Here is a 25,285-nt window from a genome sequence, read left to right on the forward strand (position 1 = left end):
TTTATGTTTATTGCAGTTTTCAGTCAAAGAGCTTCACTAATGAGCTGTTTGTCTGATCATTGATGAAGCATTAAAGCATGAGATTGAAATAAAAAAAAAAAAACTGAGCTTTGTTTCAAAGTAAAGCTGAAAGGTTTTTGTTATTTTAATATATTTCCTTTGAGTCTCGGTCAAATTTACAGCTTGGCATGAGCACACAGATATGGACAAGCTTGGCAAATAGTACTCTCCAGCAAGGAGTAGACAGAAGAGTATATATGGAGCACAGGTGAAAGCAGTGAGACCGATGAAGCAGGTGGACCAAATAAAGCTGATTAAGCTGGCTGAGAGTGGAAGTAAAACATGATAAGAACTAAACACAAAGACACAATAAAATCAAAAGGAAAAGTCTTACAGAAGTAACAGAACTAAAATGTCCCATAAACAGAAAGAATAAGAAACTAAACCAAAAAGAAAACTGGAAAATGAAATCAATCACGAGCAAGATCCAAAACAAAACTCAAATACCTACAAATCACGACTAAAACACTGAATTTCTTTTATATGAATGGTGCTATACATTTGTCTTGCCAGAGGTGTGAACAATTTTGTGGCTAACTGTACCTATAATGTAGAATCATATTACATGTGTACACCTGACTGAGAAAACGTTTCTTTTCAATATGTGTAAAAGCACCAGTAAGGCTTACCGAATCTTAGTTTGTCTTCTTCTCCTCAAATACTTTAAAAATATAACTGAAGCAGTTGTTGTCAGAAGTTGTCACTTCATAATTTGCTGTTTCCCTGGGACATAAATATGATGTGACACATGGGCCCACTTAATTTAGCCACACAAAATGGAAAGACATTTAACTAAGACATATGTGTGTTGCTCTTTACAACACAGGACATGGCTACAGAACAGTGTGACAGTGTGGTATAAGAGCTGCATGACACAGGAGAGAAAGAACGTAGCATGGGTGGTGAGGACAGCATAGGGGGGATTGTGACATGTTGTCTACCGGATCTGGACTATGCTGCACAAGTCTAGAAAAGGGTCAGATACATTGCTACTGACCAAACAAATCCGGGCAATGCACTGTTTGTCCCACTTCCATCAGGAAAACGATTCAGGAACATCACATCGAAAACAAATAGACTCAGAAATAGTTTATTTCCCACAGCTGTGAAGGCAATTGTCCCCCTGCAGGCAGACACTAAACATCCCTGCTGACAATCAAACAGACAACTAGCCCGTCTCAGACTGTTTCAGCACAAGCTGCACTTTATGTAAATACTAAATACACATTCCATGTTGTCTTTTTCTAGAAGTGTTTTAACATTTTGTAAGTGCCTATAACCTACATGTGTGTCTTTTGAACCAGGTCTCAGCTAAATTTCATTATGGTGACATAATGACAATAAAGAATATTGAATCTTGAACAAATACTTGCCAAGGTTTGTCTATACCTACAGTCGCAGTATTATTTTAAAGGACCAAAACAACTGAAACTGGGACAAACAAGGCTGGTATGGGAGATAAATAAATCTCTAAGCTCACTTTTAGAAATCTGCAGCAAAGAGTGGTAACTTGGAGCCACCATGTATTAATAGCAACGATTGGATGCTATCTAAATGTTAGCTAGCTTTTTAGGAGGCATTCCAGCAAAACCCCTTTCACCGCCAGAAGTGATAGCAGTGAAATAGCAGTGGAAGCCAACACTTGGTGCTATTCCAGCATGAACTGCTGTCGGTCAGCAACATCTGCAGAAGTAAGTGTTCGCAGGCGGGTTGCGTTTTTCCTCCACACTGACCATTCCTGCAAGAGCTTGAAGAAGCTGGAAATCTGTCTGATATAAGAAGATCAATAAGAAGATACATATTCCGATCGAAATCACTATCTAGGTGAAGGTGAAAACCCACAGAGGTTTTCCAAGGAGATGAGTTTCCTCCTTGTTTGTTCATTGCAACGGTTCATCCCATTTGGACAAGTTGACCCCAACCCAGTTTTTCTACAGGCCTACAATCCACCCTCCGATTCCGCTGAAGAGAAAGAAGCCGACATCAAAGTAATTTTGTTCTTTTTTGTATTAATCAGATAGGTTCATAAGGTTCTGGGCAGGGTGACATGTAGGTCAAAAGGTGACTTAGGATCACCATTAGTTAATCCAATGTATTAATTTGCTAAATGCAATGTTGATTGTTGTTTGAATACTTCTGAACTCTGAAGCGCGGCTGCACAGCAAAGTTTGGATATGTGTTCACTGTGTTTTATTCAACTGAGTGTTGACTCAGTTGAAGTTAAAGATGTACTACTGAAGTTTTAATTCGAAGCAGACTAAAGTTGCGGTCTGAGCCTCGTGGAGATATCTGTCCACTTCAGTGTCCCACCATTTATGGCCCTCTGTGTTTTTCCGCTGGGTTCCCGCTTTTCCTGTTTTATTAATCTATGTCTGAAGGCTATCAGCTGTTAGTGGCTAAGGGGCCGGCTGCTAGGTGATTTACTGCGTCTGAGCTGACCTGGTCCTACCATTCTAACAGTTGACCACCGTTATCGAGATGCATCAACGGATCATAGAAGGCATAACTGTTTAATAATTTTGTTATGCAATAGCATTCATTAACAAAGTGGATGGACATGGAGTACTGTAAGCTAACTTGGCAAACAGAAGAAGACTTAGCTAATGTTTCCATCGTGGGAGCTTGCAGAGTTGAGCTTAATGCAAAGAGATGAGCTTACACTTATAGTCTATAGGACTGTGCTGGAAAACTTCACTGGACTTCTTCACTGGGCTTTCCTGCTGCCTGCTGATTCCTGTGGACCAAGAGGCTGGTAAAGGAGCGGACAACATCCCGCACCATGATCTTCTTTCTGACTGGGACTAAGGACAGGTGAAATTCCAAGAGGGTTCAAGATTTTCTTTTTCGAGCAAGGTATCACATTTCACGATTCAGCATCATATCAGGCCTGCAACGTGGGGTTTATTTTGTTGGACTATATTTTAGTTAATTATTTGCTGGCTTAGGTGGACATTGAAGTGTGGGCCCACTTTAGTTTACATAGGTTTTGGGAAACCGCAAGACTGAAACATTGTTACAATTCTGTGAAATTATTATTGTGTTTAATATATGTTCCAGAAGTTTAAACTCTATTCCTGTGGGTGTTTGATTATTTCTGATAGAATAGTATTTGAATAAGGAATAGAGTTTGGATATTTCATTGCATGTATTTTGCTTTACAGTATATTCAGTTATTATTCTTTCTCAGAGCCATATTATTAGGAGAAAGGAACATAAAGGGCTAGTGTCTTGTTACTCTAAGGTGAGTGAAACTCAACATAGGTCTAAAACACGAGAGTGTATAAAGAAGTTGTAGGATATGTTTATTAGAGTTCTGAGTTGTAAGTCAAGTTAATTGGTTTAACGAACTCAGGGGCCCTTACCTATGGTTATAGGTGGGCTACATCCATAAACTGCTGGTTTGATTTTCATACACTCTCACATATTTTGTTTTTGGTTAGTCATTTACCCACTTTTGTAGAATAGTCATGCTTAATCAGGTGAAAGTTGTTGGATCAGGAAAGTGGATTATAATAGTGGACTATCGGTTTAAAAAGTACTCACATAGATAAAGAGACAGCGTTTGTGTTTATTTTGTGCAAGAGTGATTATCGGTCAAAATAAGGTTAGTATCCCCACCATTCAGTAAAACGGTTAATAACACTGACATTTAGCATTGTTTTGGTTAATAATTACTAATTAAATGACAATTAACTCATTGTAATTATTCAGTACTGTGAGCCCAATAATCACACCACCAGAGTGTGTCTGATCACTATTTGCAAGAAACAATTTTTGATTTGAATGTATTCCTTCTGAATTATGATTTTTAATTATAATTTTGCTAAATATTTATAATCAATAATCATAAATCCTTACACCTCGTCATGATGAGACCGTTTATGTAATTTATTTGAGTTTCAATGCAGGGTTGTAGATGCTGGGAAGCTAAAACTGCAGCCCTCCCACTCAGTTCTGTGTTGGTTTCTCTCTGTTGACAAAAATGGGTTCCTTCACCCGTCTGAAATCTGAACATCATATTTGATCAGGATGATGATCCAAAACGCATGTCCACGTCAACACACAAATGGCTCAGTGGACTCAAAATCATGGTCAACTCAGTCCTCAGACCAAAATCTTTGTCCTGGTGGCCAAGCTGAAGAGAAGACATCTTTAGAGACCCAGGACTGTGGACCATCTGGAGAGATTGGTCAAAGATTCCTTAATGCTCCAACTTGCTGAAATGGTATAGAAGAACACGAGGTGCTGTTCAATCAGCAGTTCCTTCCTAGCATAGCATTGCTTTTCGCTAATGAATAAATCTGCCCAAATTAAAGACTTGGTCTTTCTAAATTTTTCAGCATGAGAATATCCCAATTTTTCTGCAATAAAAGGATGTTTTATCTTAAGGTTCTTTTGACTTTTTTTTTTAACTAGGATTACGAAAGGTCTTGGGGTACTGTACTTATTTCTAATGGTTTCAGACAGAAGCTCATACCTGAGTGCAACTCTTTGTCCTTCAAGGACCCTCATCTCGTGGGAGAATCTGGTGATCAGGGGAGGCTCACAGAGAAACTCCTCCTCAGAGATGGACCAGAAGTATCGTCCAGACAGGTGCTCAGGTGTGGCACATGTCTCCAGGTCGTCCTCTCTCTTCAGCCTCCTCAGCCAGAGTAACTCACAGTTACAGTGGAGAGGATTTCCACCAAACGACAGCGCAAAGGATGACGGAGTCATTTCCCCAGATGTAGCTAGGACCTGGAAGATGTACAGATGGTCAGACACAACTTTTGTTCAGTGGCATGACCTTACACAGGTCATTGGTCCCACCAAATCCTGAAGTGCTGCTAAATCAAACAATTCTGCAAAGCAGAGTGGGCCAAAATTCCTCCACAGAAATGTAAAAGGCACATTGCCAGTTATTGTCATCTTGCTGCCATTATTTGGGCTTACTTTGTCTGATATTAAAATTACTTTGATAATCCACAACATTTAAATGACATAAAAGCAAAAACAAAAGAACATTTTAAGGAGGAAAACATTTTTAACAGCACTTCAAATTTTTCAAATAAAGCATTGCGAAATGAGCGATGTTCTTCTGACAGCATTAGGTTTGCTACCCTGCTTCTGCAAAGAGAAGACCTGTGGATAAAACAAGTCTCTTATACATGAGAACTCATGTCTCAATGTAAACCGTATAAATAAGGTATAAATAAGGTTTAATACTGATAAAAAATTAAGCTGTTCAGAAATTTAAGAACACTCATTTGCAATGTATAACCTATGCTTTCTGGCTCTTGGCAGGTTTTGGATTTGAACCTGTTGTCTTTGATATCAGAAATAATGCAAGACAGTACCTGCGCCCGCTGAAAAAGTGGGTCTGGTGGGAGCTTTTGAAGTTTATTGGAGGTGACATCCAGGCGGTTGAGTTTCTGCAGAAGGGAAAAGGTTCCCTCTGGAATGTAATCCAGCATGTTATGGTCTAAGCTCAGTGTGTGGAGGCTTGTCATTTTCTGTACAAATAGGAGAGTAACACACCTTTTTAAAATTCCTTTGTCTGTACAAAGAATGTTTTCTTGCTGCTTGAAACTATAAGGATGAAAAGGTTAGAGATATAGGGAGATGAAGAAATAAAACAGTTTCTTTTGTTTATTGCAGGCATACATAAAAACCCAAGTTTTCACAGTAAAACTAAATATCTTTATTTCAATACAAGATAAAAGTACTTTTATTATTGTTGTAGTTGAATTTTATTTCTTAGCCTGAAAATGAGGTAGCACTTTAAAAATAGCTGACCTGAATGGCTTCCCACGGAATAGAGTCCAAGTTATTGTAACTAAGGTCCAGTTCCTCCAGCGCCAGCAGGTCGTTGAACGCTCCCTGATGGATCAGCACTAGCTGGTTGTTGTTGAGTATCAGGTGGTGAAGCTTTGACATCCCACTGAATGTGTCATTGCCTATTCTCGTCAGCCGGTTACTACAGCATGATGCAAAAAATACAAAAGCTAAATAATCCAGAACAGCAAAACTTTTCATTGCAAATGCTCCACCTGCCCCTTGGGAATTTGTACCTGTTGAGGTGTAGTGCACGGAGATTTTCCAAATCTGCAAAGGCATGGGGTGTGATGTAGGAGATGGTATTTCTGGATAATGTCAGGTCCACCAGCCGCGTCATGTTTGAAAAGTCTTTCCTTTTAATACTGTTTACACACATCAGTTCGGTGTAATTAAACATGAGACACATATACAGTTCATCAGATAATATCCACCTCAGCAGAGAAGCTTAACAAATATTTTGTCAGTCCAAAACAATTCTACTGTTGCATAGTTGTAATTTGTCAATAAGGTTGAAATGCACAGAAGATTTTAAAGAGGAAAAGATGGAAATCTGTTAAAAAGTGATGTCACATATGTCACATGTCCTTCACAGCTCATTGAAATGTTTGTAAGCCGAAGAGCTCTGAGGTTCTGTCATCAGAAGACAGCATTGAGCTGCTCCAGTGACCCATCATGAGTTACACTAGGGCCTGGAGGAACATTTTTTTCCTCAAATTAGTTTTTTCCATCCTGAGGCAGCAAGGTTTTCACCTATAATAAACCCTTCGCTCTGATTACAATCTGTCTTATATTCCATTATTGATTTATCTCCACCAGAAGATTCTGATATTCATGATATTACAGATTAAAGTCTCTGTGCCCAGTTTTGTTCATCCTCACACAATAGGACTCCATCTATCAGGGATTTTTTTTGTGTTTTGGGAATTATTCATACAAATGTCAAATGAATATATCTTTAAGAGGACAAAAAATCTACCGTATTTTTCGCACTATAAGGCGCACTTAAAAACCTTTAATTTTTTCAAAAAATGACAGTGCGCCTTGTAATCCGGAGCGCCTTATATATGGATCAATTGGTTAATTGGTTGATCCATACTGGTTGTACACGGCGCTCTGTCAAAATGTTTCAGTACGACTGGTAAACTACAAAGCCGCACCGCTTGCAGCATTACGGCTACCGTAGTCAGGGGTGTCGCCGAAGTAATAGCGGTAAACACCTGTACTGTGCTTACTCCTAGTCCAACACCACTTGTGTGTGTATAACGTTTGAATGTACTGTTGCAGGAATTGCCTGAACTATATGTGATTAGAAGCTCAGTGTGTGGGGTGTATGTTTTGTGTGTGTGTATGGAAGATGTTGACATTACTCCTCCGGACAGAGGTGGCGCTGTGTGCTGCCGTAGCTGAGAATCAAGAGTGAAGGAGTGACGTCGGTATTATTGTGTGTGTGGGGTGGGTAGAGACGGCGACCGGAGCAGCGGTGTATGAGTCTGTAAGCCCTGTGTTTTTACGTGCTGCAAAGTCATTAAAAAGAACCCCGAATCTCGTCAACAACTCAGTGTTTTGATGCTGTTTCTTCATGCTCAACTCAGCAACGTATGAGTGAGGGAGTTAACCCCGAGGAAACTAGTAACTTCGGCCCTGGAGAAAGCGTCTCCCCTGTGTCATCAGACTACGATCAGGGGACAGAAACAGGAAAGGTTAACAGTACTAACGTTTGATTTAATGCATCAAACTGTTTCTTTTACGTGTTTACTGAATCAGGGAAAAGTTCCCTTTCACGTTTTAACTAACGTTTGATTTCAACTTCAACTTCATAGACTCCAATGCATTCCTAACGTGCGGTTGGCTCTATTCAATAGAATTCTATGTAGAGGAGACCTTACCATGAGAGTGAATGGAGTTATCAGAACGCTGGTTTGTAGTGTATTAATAAAGTTTGACTGACTGACTTATCTGTTTTGTTGACATTCTCTTTAGCACAGCTCCATCTAGTGGATGCATAACGCAACCCCAGTCAAACGTTTGACTGCAGTAGCTTCTATTCTATGCGCCTTATAATCTGGTGCGCCCTATATATGAAAACAGTTCTAAAATAGGCCATTCATTGAAGGTGCGCCTTATAATCCGGTGCGTCTTATAGTGCGGAAAATACGGTAAGTGGTCTAATTGACAGACATGCAGTGGGCAAAGTAAATGAGCCACTATTCTGGAAATATGAAGCCACATTTCTTGAATATGCATTGATCTAAGCCATTCCATTGCAAACCTGATGTTCACAGTCTCCAACCAATCAGACTGAGCTTGAGTCATGTTGCAAATAAAAATGGGAAAGATTTTCAGTCTAAATGTGCAAAGCTAGTAGAATTATACACCAAAAGAGCTGCAGCTGTAACTGCAGTGAAAGTTTTGACATAGGAGGCTGAATACAAATGCATGCAATACCTTTGCACATTATTGAAATAAGTATACAGTATAATCGACCTCCCAATTCATAAGAAAAATGGAAAGAGTTATAGAAATACTTTTGCAAGAACACACATGTTATACTCATGGGTCATCACCAGACTCCTGCAGAATTTGAATTTTTATTTCATTACTTTCAATCAGGTGTGTTGGGACAGGTACAAATCTAAAACTTGCACAACACCATGCTTCGAATCCCAAAGGGCCCTCTTCTGATCCATTTTTAATTTGACTTTACCAAATAAATATACACCAATTTGAATAACTTCTTCGAGTGTCTTGCAGTTTGACAGAACCATCATAAGTCTAGACAGTCTCATTGTAGTGGACTGATCTTATTATGCATTCATCACCTTGTTACAAAGTTGTCTGCCAGCCGCAGCTCCACTGTGTGTCTGTCGATGTTCGGCGGCACAAACAGCAGACCCTTCTTAGCACAGAGAGTCGCCAGGTTCGGTGACAGGATTTGGCAAACGCAGCGCTTTGGACAGATCTGTGCCCGCACTGCCATGGAAATCGCCAGCATCACACAGAGAAACAGCCTCTCCATGGTTAGCATCCTCACCTGGTCAAACACCTGTCCAATCAGATACACAGAGAAAAAAGAAGACATTAATAAAGTTAATTTAATTTTCCTTGTGCAGTAATAGAATATCACCAACATGCATAAAAAGCAATTCCAAAGAACAAAAAAGTATAATAGAGCAGGATGGCTTCAGAGAGGTGTCCACCACACTAAATATCAGGTTTTTATTTAACAAAATATTTACATATATTTTTCTTATCTAATTTTCTCGAATAGAAAGTGATTTAATTACAGATAAAAACCAAAAATGTTCCTCCTTTTACTCATTAAAGAAAACATATCAACAAATATACTTTTTCTAACTGGGAAAAAGGTGACACACCTTAACTGCCCTTTCAGCTAAAATAACCCTCTGATACACAGTAGAATCCAATGTAGATATTCAGAAGGTGAGCTGGACAGGTCCTGCTTAGCATCTCAAACCACCACACTTCCACCTCCATGCTTCACAGTTGGCATAAGGGGATTTTTCTGGAACACTGAATTTCGAGTGCTGCATAGTTCCAGAAGTCCTGGTCTTTGTTCTCTCTGGCAAACTTCAGTCTGGAGTTCACGTATTTCTTAGAGAGTACACCTCCCATGAAAGTTAAACTTGTTCATTCTCTTCCTGATTGGACAAACATTTATTTCAACCACAGCAAGAACCTGCTGTAGGTCCCATGATGACATGTGAGGGATTTTGGAGACTTCTTTTAGTCTCTTGCAGTCTGCTTTCAGGGGGATTTAGCTTGGACAGTGTCTCGCCCACGGCCAAAATTGAATAGGTTAAAAAATAATCTAAAAGGAGGAAATCAGGAAAATCTCATAAAAATAAACACAACTCAGACCGAAAAGAAAAATAAAACAATTAAATGTGGCCTACTGAACATAAGATCTCTCTCTTCAAAGACATTGCTAGTTAGTGACCTGATTTGTGACAATCAGATTGATTTATTTTGCCTCACAGAAACCTGGCTGCAGCAAGAGGATTATGTTATTATAAATGAGTCAACTCCTACTAATTATTTAAATTTTCACATTCCTCGAAATACTGGGTGAGGAGGAGTAGCAACCATCTTTCAGTCGGATTTATTGATTAGCCCCACACCAATCAATAGCTACAACTCTTTTGAATATTTAATCCTTAGTTTTCCTCATCCAAATTGCAAAGCACTAAAACCTCTTCTGTTTGTTGTTTTGTACCATCCACCAGGCCCTTACTCTCAATTTTTAGATCAGTTTTCAGACCTTTTATCTGATTTAGTGTTAAATACAGATAAAGTTATTATAGTGGGGGATTTCAACATTCATGTAGACGCTGAAATTGATAGCCTAAATATAGCATTTAATGCTATCTTAGACTCAATTGGCTTTGCTCAAAACATTAACAAACCTACCCACCTTTGTCTTCATTCTCTGGACCTTGTGCTGACGGCATTGAGTGTAAAGACATAACAATATTCTCCCATAACCCTGTCCTGTCTGACCATTTCTTAATAACCTTTGAGTTTAATTTAACCGAGTACTCCACACCTGAAAGAAAATTTCATTATAGTAGATCATTATCAGGCGATGCTGTAACAAACTTTAAAGAATCTGTTCCACTTTTAATTTCCTCATTATCACTGAAAAGCACAATGGAGGGCAATAATTTTGTTTCCGCCCCTTCACAAATTGATTATTTTGTTCATAGTGTTTCTTCATCATTGCGTGATGCATTAGAATATGCAGCCCCCTTGAAAAAGAAGGTAATCATTAATAAGAGGCTAGCTCCTTGGTTTAATTCAGAGCTGCGTACTTTAAAGCACAATGTTAGAAAATTGGAGAGAAAATGGCGCTCTACACACCTAGAGGATTCCTACTTAATCTGGAAAAATAGCATACTGTTATATAAAAATACACTTTGCCAAGCCAGAACAGCTTATTTCTCATCATTAATAGAAGAAAACAAGAATAATCCTAGGTTTAACTTTAGTACAGTTGCTAAACTTACACAGAGTCATAGCTCTGTTGAGCCATCCATTCCCTTAGCTCTCAGCAGACATGACTTTATGGGATTCTTCCAAAATAAAATTGATTCTATTAAAAATAAAATCTTTGACATATTCCCAAAGATGATTACTTCATCCTCAGCAAGTGAGACAACATTGGAAATAGCTGCAGAACCTGATTTGTGTTTGGACTGTTTTGATCCTGTGGAGCTTCCTGATTTATCAGAAATATTAGCTTCATCTAAACCTTCAACTTGTATGTTAGACCCAATCCCAACCAAATTATTTAAGGACGTGTTCCCTCTGATTACCAGCCCCATTTTAGATATGATTAATCTATCTTTAGTAAATGGATATGTACCACAGGCTTTTAAGTTAGCTGTAATTAAACCTTTACTTAAGAAACCTTCGCTTGATCGAGATGATTTAATAAATTACAGACCTATATCCAATCTTCCATTCTTATCTAAAATTCTTGAGAAAATAGTTGCTAATCAAATGTGTGAACATTTACACAGCAATGACTTGTTTGAAGAGTTTCAGTCAGGCTTCAGAGCTCATCATAGCACTGAAACAGCTCTGCTAAAAGTCACTAATGATATTCTTATGGCCTCAGATAATGGACTTGTGTCTGTTCTGGTTCTGTTAGATCTCAGTGCTGCATTTGATATAGTTGACCATAATGATTCTCTTAAAAAGGCTGGAATATGCTGTAAGGATCAGGGGAACAGCGCTAGGCTGGTTTAAATCATATCTGTCTGACAGATTCCAGTTTGTTCATGTAAATGATAAATCATCTTTAAACTCCAGGGTTAATTGTGGAGTACCACAGGGTTCAGTACTTGGGCCAATTCTCTTTACTATATATATGCTTCCAATAGGTCAAATTATCAGGCAGCATGGGATACATTTTCACTGATGTACTGATTTCACTGTATTTACGCTGATGATGCTCCGCTTTACTTATCCATAAATCCGGATGAGCCCAACCAGTTAGATAGACTACAAGCATGTCTTGAAGGTATAAAAACTTGGATGATTTTAAATGTTTTGCTTCTAAATTCAGACAAGACAGAAGTTGTCGTCTTTGGACCGGAGTCTTTAAAAAATAAACTGCTTAGTCAATCACTTAACCTGGATGGCATTAAATTGACCTCCAGTAATAAAGTAAAAAAACTTGGTGTTATTTTTGACCAGGACATGTCATTTAAATCCTATATTAAACAGTTTTCTAGGATTTCCTTCTTTCACCTCCGGAACATTGTCAAAATTAGAAATATCCTATCCAGGAGTGACGCTGAAAAACTAGTCCATGCATTTATTACTTCAAGGCTGGACTATTGTAATTCTTTACTATCAGGATGTCCACAAAATGCAGTTAAAAGCCTTCAGCTGATTCAAAAGGCTGCAGAGTTCTGATGAAAATTAAAAAGAGAGATCATATTTCTGCTATTTTAGCTTCCCTTCATTGGCTCCCTGTTAAATCCAGAATATAATAAACAATTCTCCTCCTCACATATAAAGCTCTTAATGATCTAGCTCCATCATACATCAGAGATCTGATTGGTCCATATGTTCCTAACAGAGCACTTCGTTCTCAGACTGCAGGTTTACTGGTGGTTCCTAGAGTCTCTAGAAGTAGAATGGGAGGCAGATCCTTTAGTTATCAGGCTCCTCTCCTGTGGAACCAGCTCCCAGCTTTAGTCCGTGAGGCAGACACCCTGTCTACTTTTAAGGCTAGGCTTAAAACTTTCCTTTTTGATAAAGCTTATAGTTAGAGTGGCTGGGTTTATCAGGGAGGGAGCCTTCCTCCCTCCCTGTTGGTTGGAGTAAGGGGGAGTCAGGTTTAGCCTAAACCGGCTCAGTTATGGTTGAGGTGCAAACACACCCTCCATTTCTGCTACCTGTATGACCCCTTCTGTTTTCCAATGGTTATAATCAGTCTGACAGAGAGAGGTATCTCAATCCTTGTGGTTTTTAGTATAACAATGACCATCAGTGGGAACCTTTGTGGGGTTCCTTGAGACGACATTGTTGTAAATAAGCGCCGTTTAACTAAATAATCTGAACCGAAACTATCTGTGTAGTTATGCTGCTATAGGCTTAGGCTGCTGGAAGACATAACGACCACTTTCACCCTCTTCGCTACATTCTCACACTACTCTCCAATTTTGCATTATTTGCTGTTATTTCAGCTTTTAACCTTTTTCTCTCTTTTCTCTTCCTAGAAGCTACACCTGGACTGGCTCTGTGTCTGCCTGTGACATCTTTCTGGAGAGGGGAATCATCCGAGCTTCTACTGGCAACAACTCTTTAAAAAAAAAAAAAAAAAAACACATAGGGGGAAAGAAATAGACTCAGCGGCAAAATCACACCACAGAAAACAGGATTAAAATAATCTAATGAAAGAATCAAAATGAAAAAAGGGATCATTCATGCATCTCCCTCAGGCAGGGTCTTTCATTTTTTTTTTCATCATTATGCGAATCATGTCCTTTCGATTCAGCCACTCATGCTCATGTCAAAGGCTTTCACTCATACTCCAGTCTTTCTCAGGGTGTTTCCTTATTTCCAACATCTACCGATGATCCACATAGCCCTGTCGTTTAGTGTTTAACCCTTTCTCTCTCCTAGACATAGCGACTGACTGAGCTTTTACTGTAACTAATTATATGTGCTCTCTTTCAGACTCTAACCTTGAAAACTGGATCAGAGTTTATCTGTTCTTTCTTTCTAGGTGAAACGACTAAAGGAGCTACATCCATTAACATTTACTTTTCCTTCCCATAGAAAGTACTTCTGGATCAGTGCTTCTGTGTTCTTTTTGTGTCTCTGCTCTGTTCTCTCAAACCCCCAGTCGGTTGTGGCAGATGGCCGCTCACACTGAGCCTGGTTCTGGTTCTGGTGGAGGTTTCTTCATGTTAAAAGGGAGTTGTTCCTCTCCGCTGTCACTACTTGCATGCTCAGTATGAGGGATTGCTGCAAAGTCAACGCCAGTGACTGTCCACTGTCTCTACATGCTCATCTGGGAGGAGGGAATGCTGCAAGTCACTGACTGGATGCAATCTGCTGGGTTTCCTTAGATAGAAAAAACGTTATATCCTATTTGAAAAAAAAGCTAACTCTGACTGCACTGTTCAATTGTTAGAATTAATTGGAATGTATGAACCTGACTTTTGTGAAGTGCCTTGAGACAACATGTGTTGTGAATTGGCACTATATAAATAAACTGAATTGAATTGAATTGGATAGCCAGACCGAGGTATGTTGACACCTGTTTTAAATGTCTGCCACTTGTAGACTATTTTCCCTAAGCTGGATTTTTAAATTCTTTGGAGACCTCTTTAAATCCCGTTATAGACTCATAAGTTGCTACAATATTCTGTCTGGAGGCCTCAGACATCTGTTTGAATCTCACCATGGTGTTCACTCTTACTTCAACCATATTATAGATATCATGGGTCAGCATGGAGGGATAAAAGTTGCTTCCTTTAATTACGTATTTCCACATCAAGAAAATGTCTGAACATTTATACATAGCATAAAGTTTAATATAATCAAAAGAAAAGACAGCAGCAATCAGGATAAAATAATAATGTTCAGTCAATGAAGGAAATGCTTGTAGGGAATTAAAAAGAACAGGATTGGTTTGTGAATGAAAACTTTGAAGAACATGAAGAAATAAAGATACAACAAATGCAGGAGCCCGCACACATGCAGTTGATAACACCTAAAAGCAAACTGAGTTAGAGCAATTTCTGATTGAACTTCACTTCAACTTCATTCTATTAAAAATGAAGCAGAATAATAAACAGTTGGTGAGGAGAGAAGCCATAGTTTAGTCAAATTTAAAAGTTAAAGTTCAGAAAACACTGCCCTGTTAATGTTTCTTACTGTTCAGCCTTATATATTAGAGGCCACTGAGGTTAACTCTTCTCACCAACTGCATTTATTGAAAGTGGAACTGATGATGATGAAATAAAGGTAAATTACATAAATTAGGATTAAAAATATATATAAAAAACAGAAAATAGTTTCTAACAAACTTAAAATGTGAGCTGTGTAACATAATGAGCAGCATTAGTTAGGGCTGCCATGTCTCAAGTGTCATTAGACTGGTAGTAATTTGCTCCAAAATTTCACAGTGGATTGAAAGCAATGATGATAGAAGCAGAAAATGGTCCTTTGGTGAAACAGAAATGAGTCAAACTATGAAATTGCAATAGTATTTAGAGACAAGAGTTAAAGTGCACCAAGCAGAATCAATTAAGGCTGGGCATTTTTATAATCGTGTACCTGTTGTTCAAATTAACAATTAATTCAAGATCTAAGCAATTATAAAAGCTGAAGAGAAAAAGAACAACTCTATCTGTCCTTACTAATAAACACAATTACAGCGTTAACAGCAGATTTCTGCTTATTCTTCCCTGTTATTACTGTGGTATCAGTCAGTCAAACAGCACAAACATAGCTTTTACAAATATTATTCATCATAAAATGAATCAATCATGCCTGACAGCAGGGAGACTGGGTTTAACAGAACCACATCACTTTCAGTTTTTCTGTTACAGTTTTTCTTCTGGTACGTTTTTTGATTAAGGTAAATTTTGGCTGTTTTGACTTCATATCAGTTCCCTTTGTTCTATATGTTTCTGGTTGTTATGGTTACAGCTGTAATTGACTTGTGGTTTCAGACATTATCTGGATGTGCTTTTTAACATTAGATCAAATCATGAATATTATGGAAACTAAAAGTAAGAAGAAATTATTTATCTGTTTCAACACTTAGTTATTTCCACTTTTCTTTTTAACTTTCGTCAAGGTCAGGAGTTTCCATACATCTGACCTTACACCTGTTCTAATGTGGGGCAGATATTTTGGTTATTCTACCAGAAGCTTCTGGTTATTTTACATTTGGATGAACTGTTTGTGCCCAAGCTTTAACATCATGACTGATGTCTTGAGATGTTGCTTCAGTATTTTCCACCAATATTCTTTTCATCTGTTCTGTGAAATGCACGTGTCCCTCACCACCACAGCATAATCCTGCCACCCCCAATACTTCACAGTTAAGATAGTGTTCTCAGTCTTGCAAAACCCCAAACACTTCCATTTTAGCAGGTTGCCAGCTTCCGTCAGCATTTGTATTAGGTTTTTTCCTTTTTGTTTTGGATTGATACACACATTTCACCAAAACACATTAATCTTTGGGACACAGAACCTGCCTGCTTTCTGATCGATATAATAAACTACACTGTGCCTTCAGGATAGGCTGGAAAATACTGTCAGTCCAACTCTTCTATTATCAAGATCACAGCTTAGCAAATTAAACGACACTAGTGTGTTAAAATATATGTTTTTAAGTTAAATGAGTGATTCAAATGTTGCCTTGGTGACTGCATGCTTTACTTAAACCTGAATTCACTTCAAATATAGTTTTTCGTTTGTCAAGATGATGAATAATATCCCATTACTACATGATTGTTGTAAGGAAGCTATTCATCCCTCTTGCTCCACTATCTATCCATGCTTTTCATTTCTATGTGTAATTACTGGACTAAAACTTGCTGCCTTGTCGGAGGTCATGCCACCCCCATTTCTTTCTTCCCCTTTGTGTTTGAGTGCAGAGAGACAGAAGGACCACAAAGACTATGAAGCAGTTGAACAGAGTTCTTAATGACTCATTTGGACCGGTGCCATACACACATAAAGACAGAAAGCTTGTGACCCCTGTGACTTGAAAGCAGATATCGTCTCAATAATTACTCTGAGAAATGAGTGTGATGAGAGTGAATGAGAGTGGGACAGAAATGGGAGGAAATGAGAGAGAGTTATCAGAGAGAGGGAGAAAAAAGAGAGATCAGACAGAGGCTAATTAAAATGAGTGCTGAGGTGTGAAAAGAAAACGGGAGGGTGAATTTAATTTAGAAAGAGGAGTTTAGGTGGTTCCTGTCACGCTTCCTCGTCAAAAGATCCAGAAAATGCAGGATGCATCATGATTTGTAGTATTTTAGGGTATGTTCTAAAGGGTTTTGCCATATCAGTTTATTTTTCTACACATTTATTTTTGTTTGGTGTTTTTTATGCTTTTCTTTGCATTTAGCGTTCTAGTTTATCCTCATGTTCTTTATATTCTGAATTATTCTTGACAGTATCTGTGTTTACTTTTAGGAATGTTTGTGCTTTTAGTCTCTGCCACCGTCTCTGTAATTACATTCATTCAGTCCACCTGCGCTGTACCAGTCGGTCTCCTTGTTTTCAACTGTGCCATCCACTTTATATACTGTGCTGTTCTATTTACTCCTCACGGATACATACAGTTTGCCATGCCAAGCCTGTCCATGTTCCCAAACGGTTCATGACATGTTCATGCATGTTTTCTCTGCCTTTGCTCCATGCTTCTTCCACCTCATGCCTGCCTGTAAGTTAATGCCTTTTATTTATTCAATTCTTCAAATTACCTAACTGCTCCGGCCTACCTGTTTGAATTTGTGTCCCACTCCAAGAGCAACCTGACAGGATGGTGTTAAACAAAGTTAACATTCCAGAAGAACTGACCTTAGTTTCAGGAACTTAGACCAAACTTAGGTCACTGACTCCAGTGATGCATGATATTCAGTACTGCTGTGTTTAAATGTGGTTAGGAATTAACCAAAGGGATTATGGTTAAGGCAGACAAATTAAGCTCTGTTTGTAGTGGTGTGAAAAATGTGATTCTGATTCTGCAGCCTGCTTTATCCGTTTCTTTGAAAGCTGTCCATTGAATTCCCCAGAAAGCCCCCCCCCCCCCCGGAGAAAACACACACACACACACACACACACACACACACACACACGCACACACACACACACACACACACAGATTAAGCCAGTTTCACCCCTGGCTTGCACACTGAATGACTGGCTTCCCTGGACAGCTCAAATGGATTTGCCACACAGCCATAATGTTGAAACTGATCTGAGACCGCATTCAGATCTCTTGGGGACAACCAGTGGGGCAGGCTGACAGTTAGAAACAACAGCTTGGAACAAGTTACACAGTCCCTCTTTTGAAGCTGCACCCACAACTGAAACTCTTTGTTGACGTTTTACTGCACCTGATGAGACTTAATATTACGGCGACCTGCAGAGTTGTTTGTGATTTCAGGTTAGAAGCTTGTTGTATAATTAATTAAATTACAAAGTTTAAGATTTTCCTGCTGCGGCAATGAATTCAATCCCCAGGAGAGCTCAGACATCTTTATTGGTCATGGTCTGTCAGACTTTGACTATAGTTTTGTCACCTTTGGTCTAAATCATGCATTCTTGATCACATACTGAGTTCTTCCTGTGATTTTATGTTGTTTTTGTTATGAATTGGGGTTGTTTGGTTTTTGGTTGCAGGTTTTTCCTCATATGTTTCTCACAGTTAAGGTTTTGAATCATGCTTCTGTTTATTATTTTCCTGGTCATGCATTAGTTTTTGTCTTCTAGGTCATGTTTTGTCAAGTTAGTTTTTTGGATCTGGTTATGCTTTAGTTTCATGCTTTTCTAGTTATGTTTCTATAAGTTTGTACCCTTGAATTTCTGTTTTGCTCCAGTCATGTCGTGTTCTGTCTTGTCTGTCAATTAACTTTATTCGGTTCACCTGCACTAAGCAAATCAGTCTCCTCTTCTCATACATCCACAAACAAGTAAATGAAAGTTAATGAGAACACAGAGTCTACACTGTCACGTGTATGCACTGCAGACAAATATACACAAGCAAAAAGTTCCAGGATATTTTCATTTAAAATTATAAATTTAACCAAAAATCTTTATATTTAAACGTTTAACTGAATGCATCTTATGGTCTAAGACGTAAGGGATTCATACATCTCTACAGCAAGACCTCCTCTAGGCAAATCAGATCACAATCTTGTTTTTCTTTGCTCGAAATATAAGCCCCTTGTTCAGAGGCAACCTGTAATAAAGAAGACTGTGAGAACATGGTCACAGGAAGTTGAAGAAGCTCTGTAAGGTTGCTTTGAGGCTACAGACTGGGACGCACTGTGCCAGCCACATGGAGAGGACATCAATGCCATGACTGAGTGTGTAACCGACTATATAAACATCTGTGTGGATAACATCATCCCCACCAGAACCGTGAGATGCTTCCCCAATAACAAACCTTGGATCACCAGTAACCTGAAGGACCTGCTTAACAAGAAAAAAAGAGCCTTCAGAGAGGGAGAGAGAGAATTATTGAGGAGTTTACAGAAGCAACTTAAAGTCAAGATAAGAGACAGCAAGGAGGTGTACAAAAAGAAGCTGGAGAGCAAGCTCCAGCAAAACAATATCAGAGATGTGTGGACAGGGATGAAAAAAATCATGGGCTTCAGGCAGAGGGATGATCGGGCCGATAAAGGTCTGGACAGAACCAATGAACTGAACACATTCTTCAATAGGTTCAGTTCAGAAACAAGCTTCACACCTTCTTCTCCTGCTCACAGACAAACAGACATTCCACACTTCTTTGACCCACAGGACCCACAGCTGTCCAGTAACATCTCAAATGTTGTATCTTCCACCTCAGCCCTAGACCCTTCTGCTTCTACAGGTTTACCTTCAACCATATCAGAAGATGCTGACGCTCCCTGTGCCCCCTTCCACCTGTGGGTCTCAAGAAGTCAAGTGAAGATGCAACTGGAGAGACTGAATCGTAATAAGGCTGCAGGTCCAGATCTTGTCAGCCCTAGAGTCCTGAAGGGCTGTGCAGAGCAGCTCTGTGGGATTCTGAAGCACCTCTTCAACCTTAGCCTGGCCGAGAAGAAGGTTCCGGTGTTGTGGAAGATCTCCTGTCTTGTTCCGGTACCAAAGAAAACTCACCCATCAGTCCTCAATGACTATAAACCTGTTGCCCTGACATCTCACATCATGAAGGTCCTAGAGAGACTCCTGTTGGCCCACCTGAGTAAGCAAACAATAAACCATCAGGACCCCCTTCAGTTTGCTTATCGCTGTGGAGTTGGAGTTGAAGATGCCATCATACACCTGCTTCAACAAACCCACTGTCATCTGGACAAAGCCAGCAGAACTGTGAGGATCATGTCCTTTGATTTCTCCAGTGCATTTAATACAATCCAACCTGATTTGCTTTGTCAGAAACTCCAGAAGATTCAGGTGGAGGCCTCAACAATCTCCTGGATCAAAGACTACCTGACAAACAGACCACAGTTTGTGAGACTGAAGGGTTGTGAGTCTAACCAGGTAGTCAGCAGCACAGGAGCACCACAGGGGACGGTACTCTCACCATTCCTTTTCACTCTGTACACCTCAGACTTCCAGGACAAGACAGACTCCTGTCATCTGCAGAAATACTCGGATGATTCTGCAGTTGGTGGTGGATCAGAGATGGACAAGAAGCTGAGTACAGGAAGGTGGTGGACCGCTTTGTGGCATGGTGTGGAAACAATCATCTCATCCTGAACGTGACTAAAACAAAGGAGATGATTGTAGATTTTAAGAGAAACAGGAATAAGTCAAAAACTATTTCTATCATGGGAGAAGAAGTGGACGTGGTGGAGGAGTATAAATACCTCGGTGTTCACCTGGACAACAGACTAGAGTGGAGATGCAACTGTGAAGCCATCTACAAGAAGGGACAGAGCAGACTGTACTTCTTGAGGAAGTTTAGGACATTTAGTGTTTGCAGCAAGATGCTGCATATCTTCTATAAGTCTGTTGTGGAGAGTGTGATCTCTTCTGCCATCATCTGCTGGGAAAGCAGCATCAGAGCCAGGGACTTAAAAAAGCTCAACAAGCTGATAAAAAAGGCTGGTTCTGTTCTGGGGACTCCTCTGGAACCTCTGGAGATCATTGTGGAAAGAAGGATTCTTCATAAAATGAAGAACATTATGAAGAACCCTGAGCATCCTCTTCATGAGACTGTCCTACAACAACAGAGTGTCTTCAGTCAGAGGCTTCTTCAGATCTGCTGTAAGAGGGAGCGCTACAGGAGATCCTTCCTGCCCACAGCCATCAGCATCTACAACGGCTCTTTGAAGAAACCTTCATAATGAGCTACAACAACATTTAATTTCCCTTTGGGATTAATAAAGTATTTTTGAATTGAATTGAATTTGAATTGAAGATGTTTTATAGCTTTGTAGAAGCCATATTTTAATGGAGGGAGTGGTCTGGTGGCACTATTTTGGCACCTTTGTTTTTCCCCTTCCTGGAGCCCTGGGCTATATTCTTAAAGATCTAGCTGCATGGGAGAGGTGGGCGTGATAGGAGTCTATGAAGCTAGCTCTCTCTCTCTTTCTGGGGGGCTACTTGCCAAGTCTGACATGTTTTTTACAACATATTGCCATACCTTTACAGCCAGCCATGCAGGACATCTGCTGATATGTAACATTACTCATATCAGCTACTTCTTTGTTAAATAAACTAATTGACAAAGAAAGGTTTTGTCTGTTGAGTCTCTTATCAAATTCACTTCTGCTGTATTTGATCAAATTGGATTTAACGCCATTCTCAGCCACATGATTTACAGGAGAACATGACTTGCTTGAACCTGAGATGAATGCTTTCAATGTCAGTCTGACAGGACCAGAACACTAATGGCGTAAAGCTTTCCTCTGCACAGAATTTAAAAGACATATGTACACCACTGGAGTACTGATTTCGGAGGTGGTTATGAACACACTCATCAGGATTACGAGTGTGACTGCAAAGGGAAGAGAAACAGTGAAGGAAACAGGAGAAGGTGAGAGGAGGATGTGTAATAGGATATGTTAGCGGTGTGGTAAGTGCCTGATTCCTGGTGCTGCTGAACAATATGTGGTCCACAACACTATTTTTACAGCATTACATCAAAGAACAATTTTTCAAATAACAGAGTGCATCCATCAGCGGCTATCAGAAAATATAATGTTCAACAAACAATTTCTATGCCATAATGTTACTATCACTCTCCCTCAGAGCCTGTTTGAGTGTTTACACGAGTGATGCTGAAGATTCTTGACCAAAGTGGTTTCTGTGCTTCTGTTTTAAAAGGCATCAAGGAGATCTGTGGTGCAGACTGGAGAGCAGCGGGGACTTTAGGCCGTGTATGTTACCTTGTACCCCACAAATGAGAGTTTTCAGAGATAATACATTTAAGAAAAACACCGCAACAAAAAACAATCTATTACTTTCATTTTCTCCGTATAATCTCCTGGTTTTAATAAGGGTCTGCATCCAGTTACATTTACTTGTAACAGTTTTTACCAAAAATAAATCAATCTTTCTTTCTTGTGATTTAATTTCATAGTATTTTATAGCCTGAAAACTTGAACAACACTCTGTTTTGATTCTTTTTGGTTCTGATCCCCATTTGGACCTGTTAACTCTTCTAAAATATAACATATTCTGAGCACTACTCAAGCTAAATGATCTCTCTGTGACTTCCTGCTGGTATGTACTAACTGGTTTCATAAAAATAAAAAAAAACTAATTTACAGCAGATGAAGAGTGTAATATGGAATATGACCTTATTCAGGTGTCAGAGTAGGTATAAAATGTCCTCCTGGTAGGTATGGATTGACGCATGGTTGGTATTAAAATTCCTACAGCAGACATCACAGTTTTTTACCCATTACCTGTAATCCAACCTGGCATATCTCAGTGCCACAACAAAATAAGAGAAAGAGTCTATGTGTTCTATTTAATCCAAACCTCAAAAAACAAAACTATTGTAAAGCTATTGTATTACATAGTATTCTATCTTAAATAATTCATTACTAATATTGCTGTTATTACTACTGCTATTATCTGTACTACTGTCATTATTGAAATAAACACCACAAATATTATTATTATTACTTGATAATTAACTTGTGTTTGTGTTGCTGTAACACCGGATGTCTCCCATGGATGACATGTAATCCTAAACATTCTGCATTAGGAGCCTGTTTGACATCTAAGGACAGACGAATATGAGCATAAAATGCTTAGACTGAAGTTGTCTGAGGTTATGTCAGCCTAAACAACACAAACGTGTAAAAAAGCTAATCAAGCTAATCAAGCTAATCCAACAGAGTAAAGTAAACTATAAAATGTGACATAAACAAGTAAATATCTTTGGTCAAACTGGTACAGAAAACAATAAAAAACAAAGCACATTTTAAAGAGTTGCAGATGAAATGACAGAAAATCTTTTTTTTTTTTTTTTTCTAATGAGCTCTCTTGGGTTTCACAAAGCTTTTAATTAAGCACCACAAAGAGACAATAATAATTTATTTAAACATCCTAAACTGGGTCAGGCTCTTTTAACTCAACAAGTTCTGAACTTAAGCACAATAGATGTGAAAATGAATTTAGATATGAACATAAAAAGAATAAAGAAAACATGTTTGTCCCTTGGTGAGGCATACTTGGTGAGCCTTCCTGAAGACCTGAGAGCAGCTCAGAGTGATGGGTTTTCTTTAAATGCAAACTAAAAACACGTGACCTTTAGTTAAACGGTCTTTTTATTCATGTTTTACTTTATTATATGTTTATTAATATTTAAGTCAGTTTTATTTGGTGCTATTGGCATTATAAATAATTACCTTTTATTTTTTGGAACTAGGGACAATTTGAGTTATTCTTTATTTACTTATTTTTTTCTTATTATTTATTTGTCTGATGGTACAGCAATGTTTTAGAAACATTCATCTATCCAGTGTCTATACCCGTTGTCCTTCCTGGGTCCACCAGCTAGTCCTTAACAGGACAACCATGCATGCACACACTCATACCTAAGGTCAATTTAGAGATACCAATGACACTAACAGTCATGTCTTGGGACTGTGGGATGAAGCTGGAGTACCCAGAGAAAACCCATGCATGCACAGGCAGAACATGCAAACTCCATGCAGAAAGACCCGAGGCCAGGATTTGAACCCAGGACCCTTTGTGCTGCAAGGCAACAGTGCTACCAACAGCTCCACCATGCAGCTCATTTTAGGGGCGGGCTTTAGAGAAAACACAAACTATTTCAAAAGTTCTTCCTGAAAATATATATCTTTTCAAAAACTGTACAGATAAAAAAAAGTTATTTATTTTCCCTAATTTTAACTAACAATATATATATATATATAAAGGAAACCATGTCTATGCTGAACAACAATGTGTGTTCTTGACATAATTCACATAAAGCATCCAGTCTTTAAAGCACTAAAACTGGAACAAAATGTAGACCACTAGGAAGTTTCACCAGTGAATTTATTATAAAAATGCAAAAATTGGATAATTTTAGGGATTTTCCACCGATTAATTTATCTTAGAGAAACTGCACTGAAAATATATACATTTTTTTGTATTATTTTTACATACTATTCAAAATGGAACAATCAAAATTTTACTTTGAGAAGCTTGATGAGTTACTGACACAAACAACTGACTGAATAAGACGCCTTGGCCATCAGTCACATTACACCCATATTGGTTGCATGTTGGTGTTTATATTTTTTGTATTAAAATCATTCAAGTATCAAGTAATCCTAATTAATGATTGAAATCTTTAGAAAATAACTAAGAACATCTAAGTTCCAGGTTTCTGTATCTAAAGCTTCAGGTAAACGAGCTGCGTGTTGGGTTTTTTGACCTGAACTGGAGCTTATTTAGAGCTAATATAAATTCATGTACAGGTGCATCTCAATAAATAAATAAATATTATTGAAAAGAAATGAATTTCTGATTTTCATTTAAAAAGTAAAACCCACATGTAAACATCATTGAGAGGAATAAATGTGCAGGCTAAACCTAGACAGGTTTGATCTAGGTCCGATACTAAAGCTTAATTTTGGTCAATAGTGATCAAAATTAACACATTAAATATATCACTAGATATCTAATTAATATAATTTCGGTTCCATTTTCTCTATTTAACTACTGAAAGAAATAAACTTTTCCATGTTATAAGTGTTGAGCTGTATCTGTTATAAATAGTTTTGAACGTTTATCTTATGTGAAACCAATAAAACAAAAAGCTTCTTTCTTAAGCTGCATAAAGTGTAACAGGCCAATTTCATAAGTAAAAATATATTGCTAGGCTGTATTCATCAATCAACTCACTCACTCTCAGCTTTCTTCCTTTCTCCTGCATTGTTGTTATGCTTTTCTAATTCATAATTAATTACCTCTTTGCGTGTGTCAGCAGCATTGTTTCCCAGAAAATGTCTCGGTTATGCCACAGAAGTGCATTTGATCTGAATGGATGAAGCCAGCGAGCAGAACAACCATAAAAAGGAAGGAGAAAGAACACAAAACTGTTTCCATCATCACCCTTGATGCCAGAGGAGGCAGGATGCTTATATAAGGGAACACAGACAGAATGGCACACATATGCATCTCCACAAACACAAACACTCTGTTTTTGTTTGTTTATATGCAGATCAGC

The 25,285-nt window shown here is 38.6% G+C and overlaps 1 protein-coding gene across 3 annotated transcripts in view; it reads right to left on the reverse strand.

Moving 5' to 3' along the window:
- Positions 1-25,285, reverse strand: part of lrfn5a (leucine rich repeat and fibronectin type III domain containing 5a) — a 186,510-nt gene that overhangs the window by 31,047 nt on the left and 130,178 nt on the right. For all 3 annotated transcript variants that reach the window (XM_047345797.1, XM_047345795.1, XM_047345796.1), the window contains 5 exons: positions 8,697-8,920; positions 6,111-6,239; positions 5,836-6,016; positions 5,397-5,552; positions 4,538-4,797 (listed from right to left, as the gene is read on the reverse strand). In XM_047345797.1, coding sequence (XP_047201753.1) covers positions 4,538-4,797; positions 5,397-5,552; positions 5,836-6,016; positions 6,111-6,239; positions 8,697-8,902 — 932 coding nt within the window. In that variant the 5' untranslated portion in view covers positions 8,903-8,920. The remainder of the gene's footprint in view (positions 1-4,537; positions 4,798-5,396; positions 5,553-5,835; positions 6,017-6,110; positions 6,240-8,696; positions 8,921-25,285) is intronic.

This window comes from Girardinichthys multiradiatus, chromosome 19 (assembly GCF_021462225.1).
Source record: "Girardinichthys multiradiatus isolate DD_20200921_A chromosome 19, DD_fGirMul_XY1, whole genome shotgun sequence".
In the NCBI taxonomy this organism is placed as follows: Eukaryota; Metazoa; Chordata; class Actinopteri; order Cyprinodontiformes; family Goodeidae; genus Girardinichthys; species Girardinichthys multiradiatus.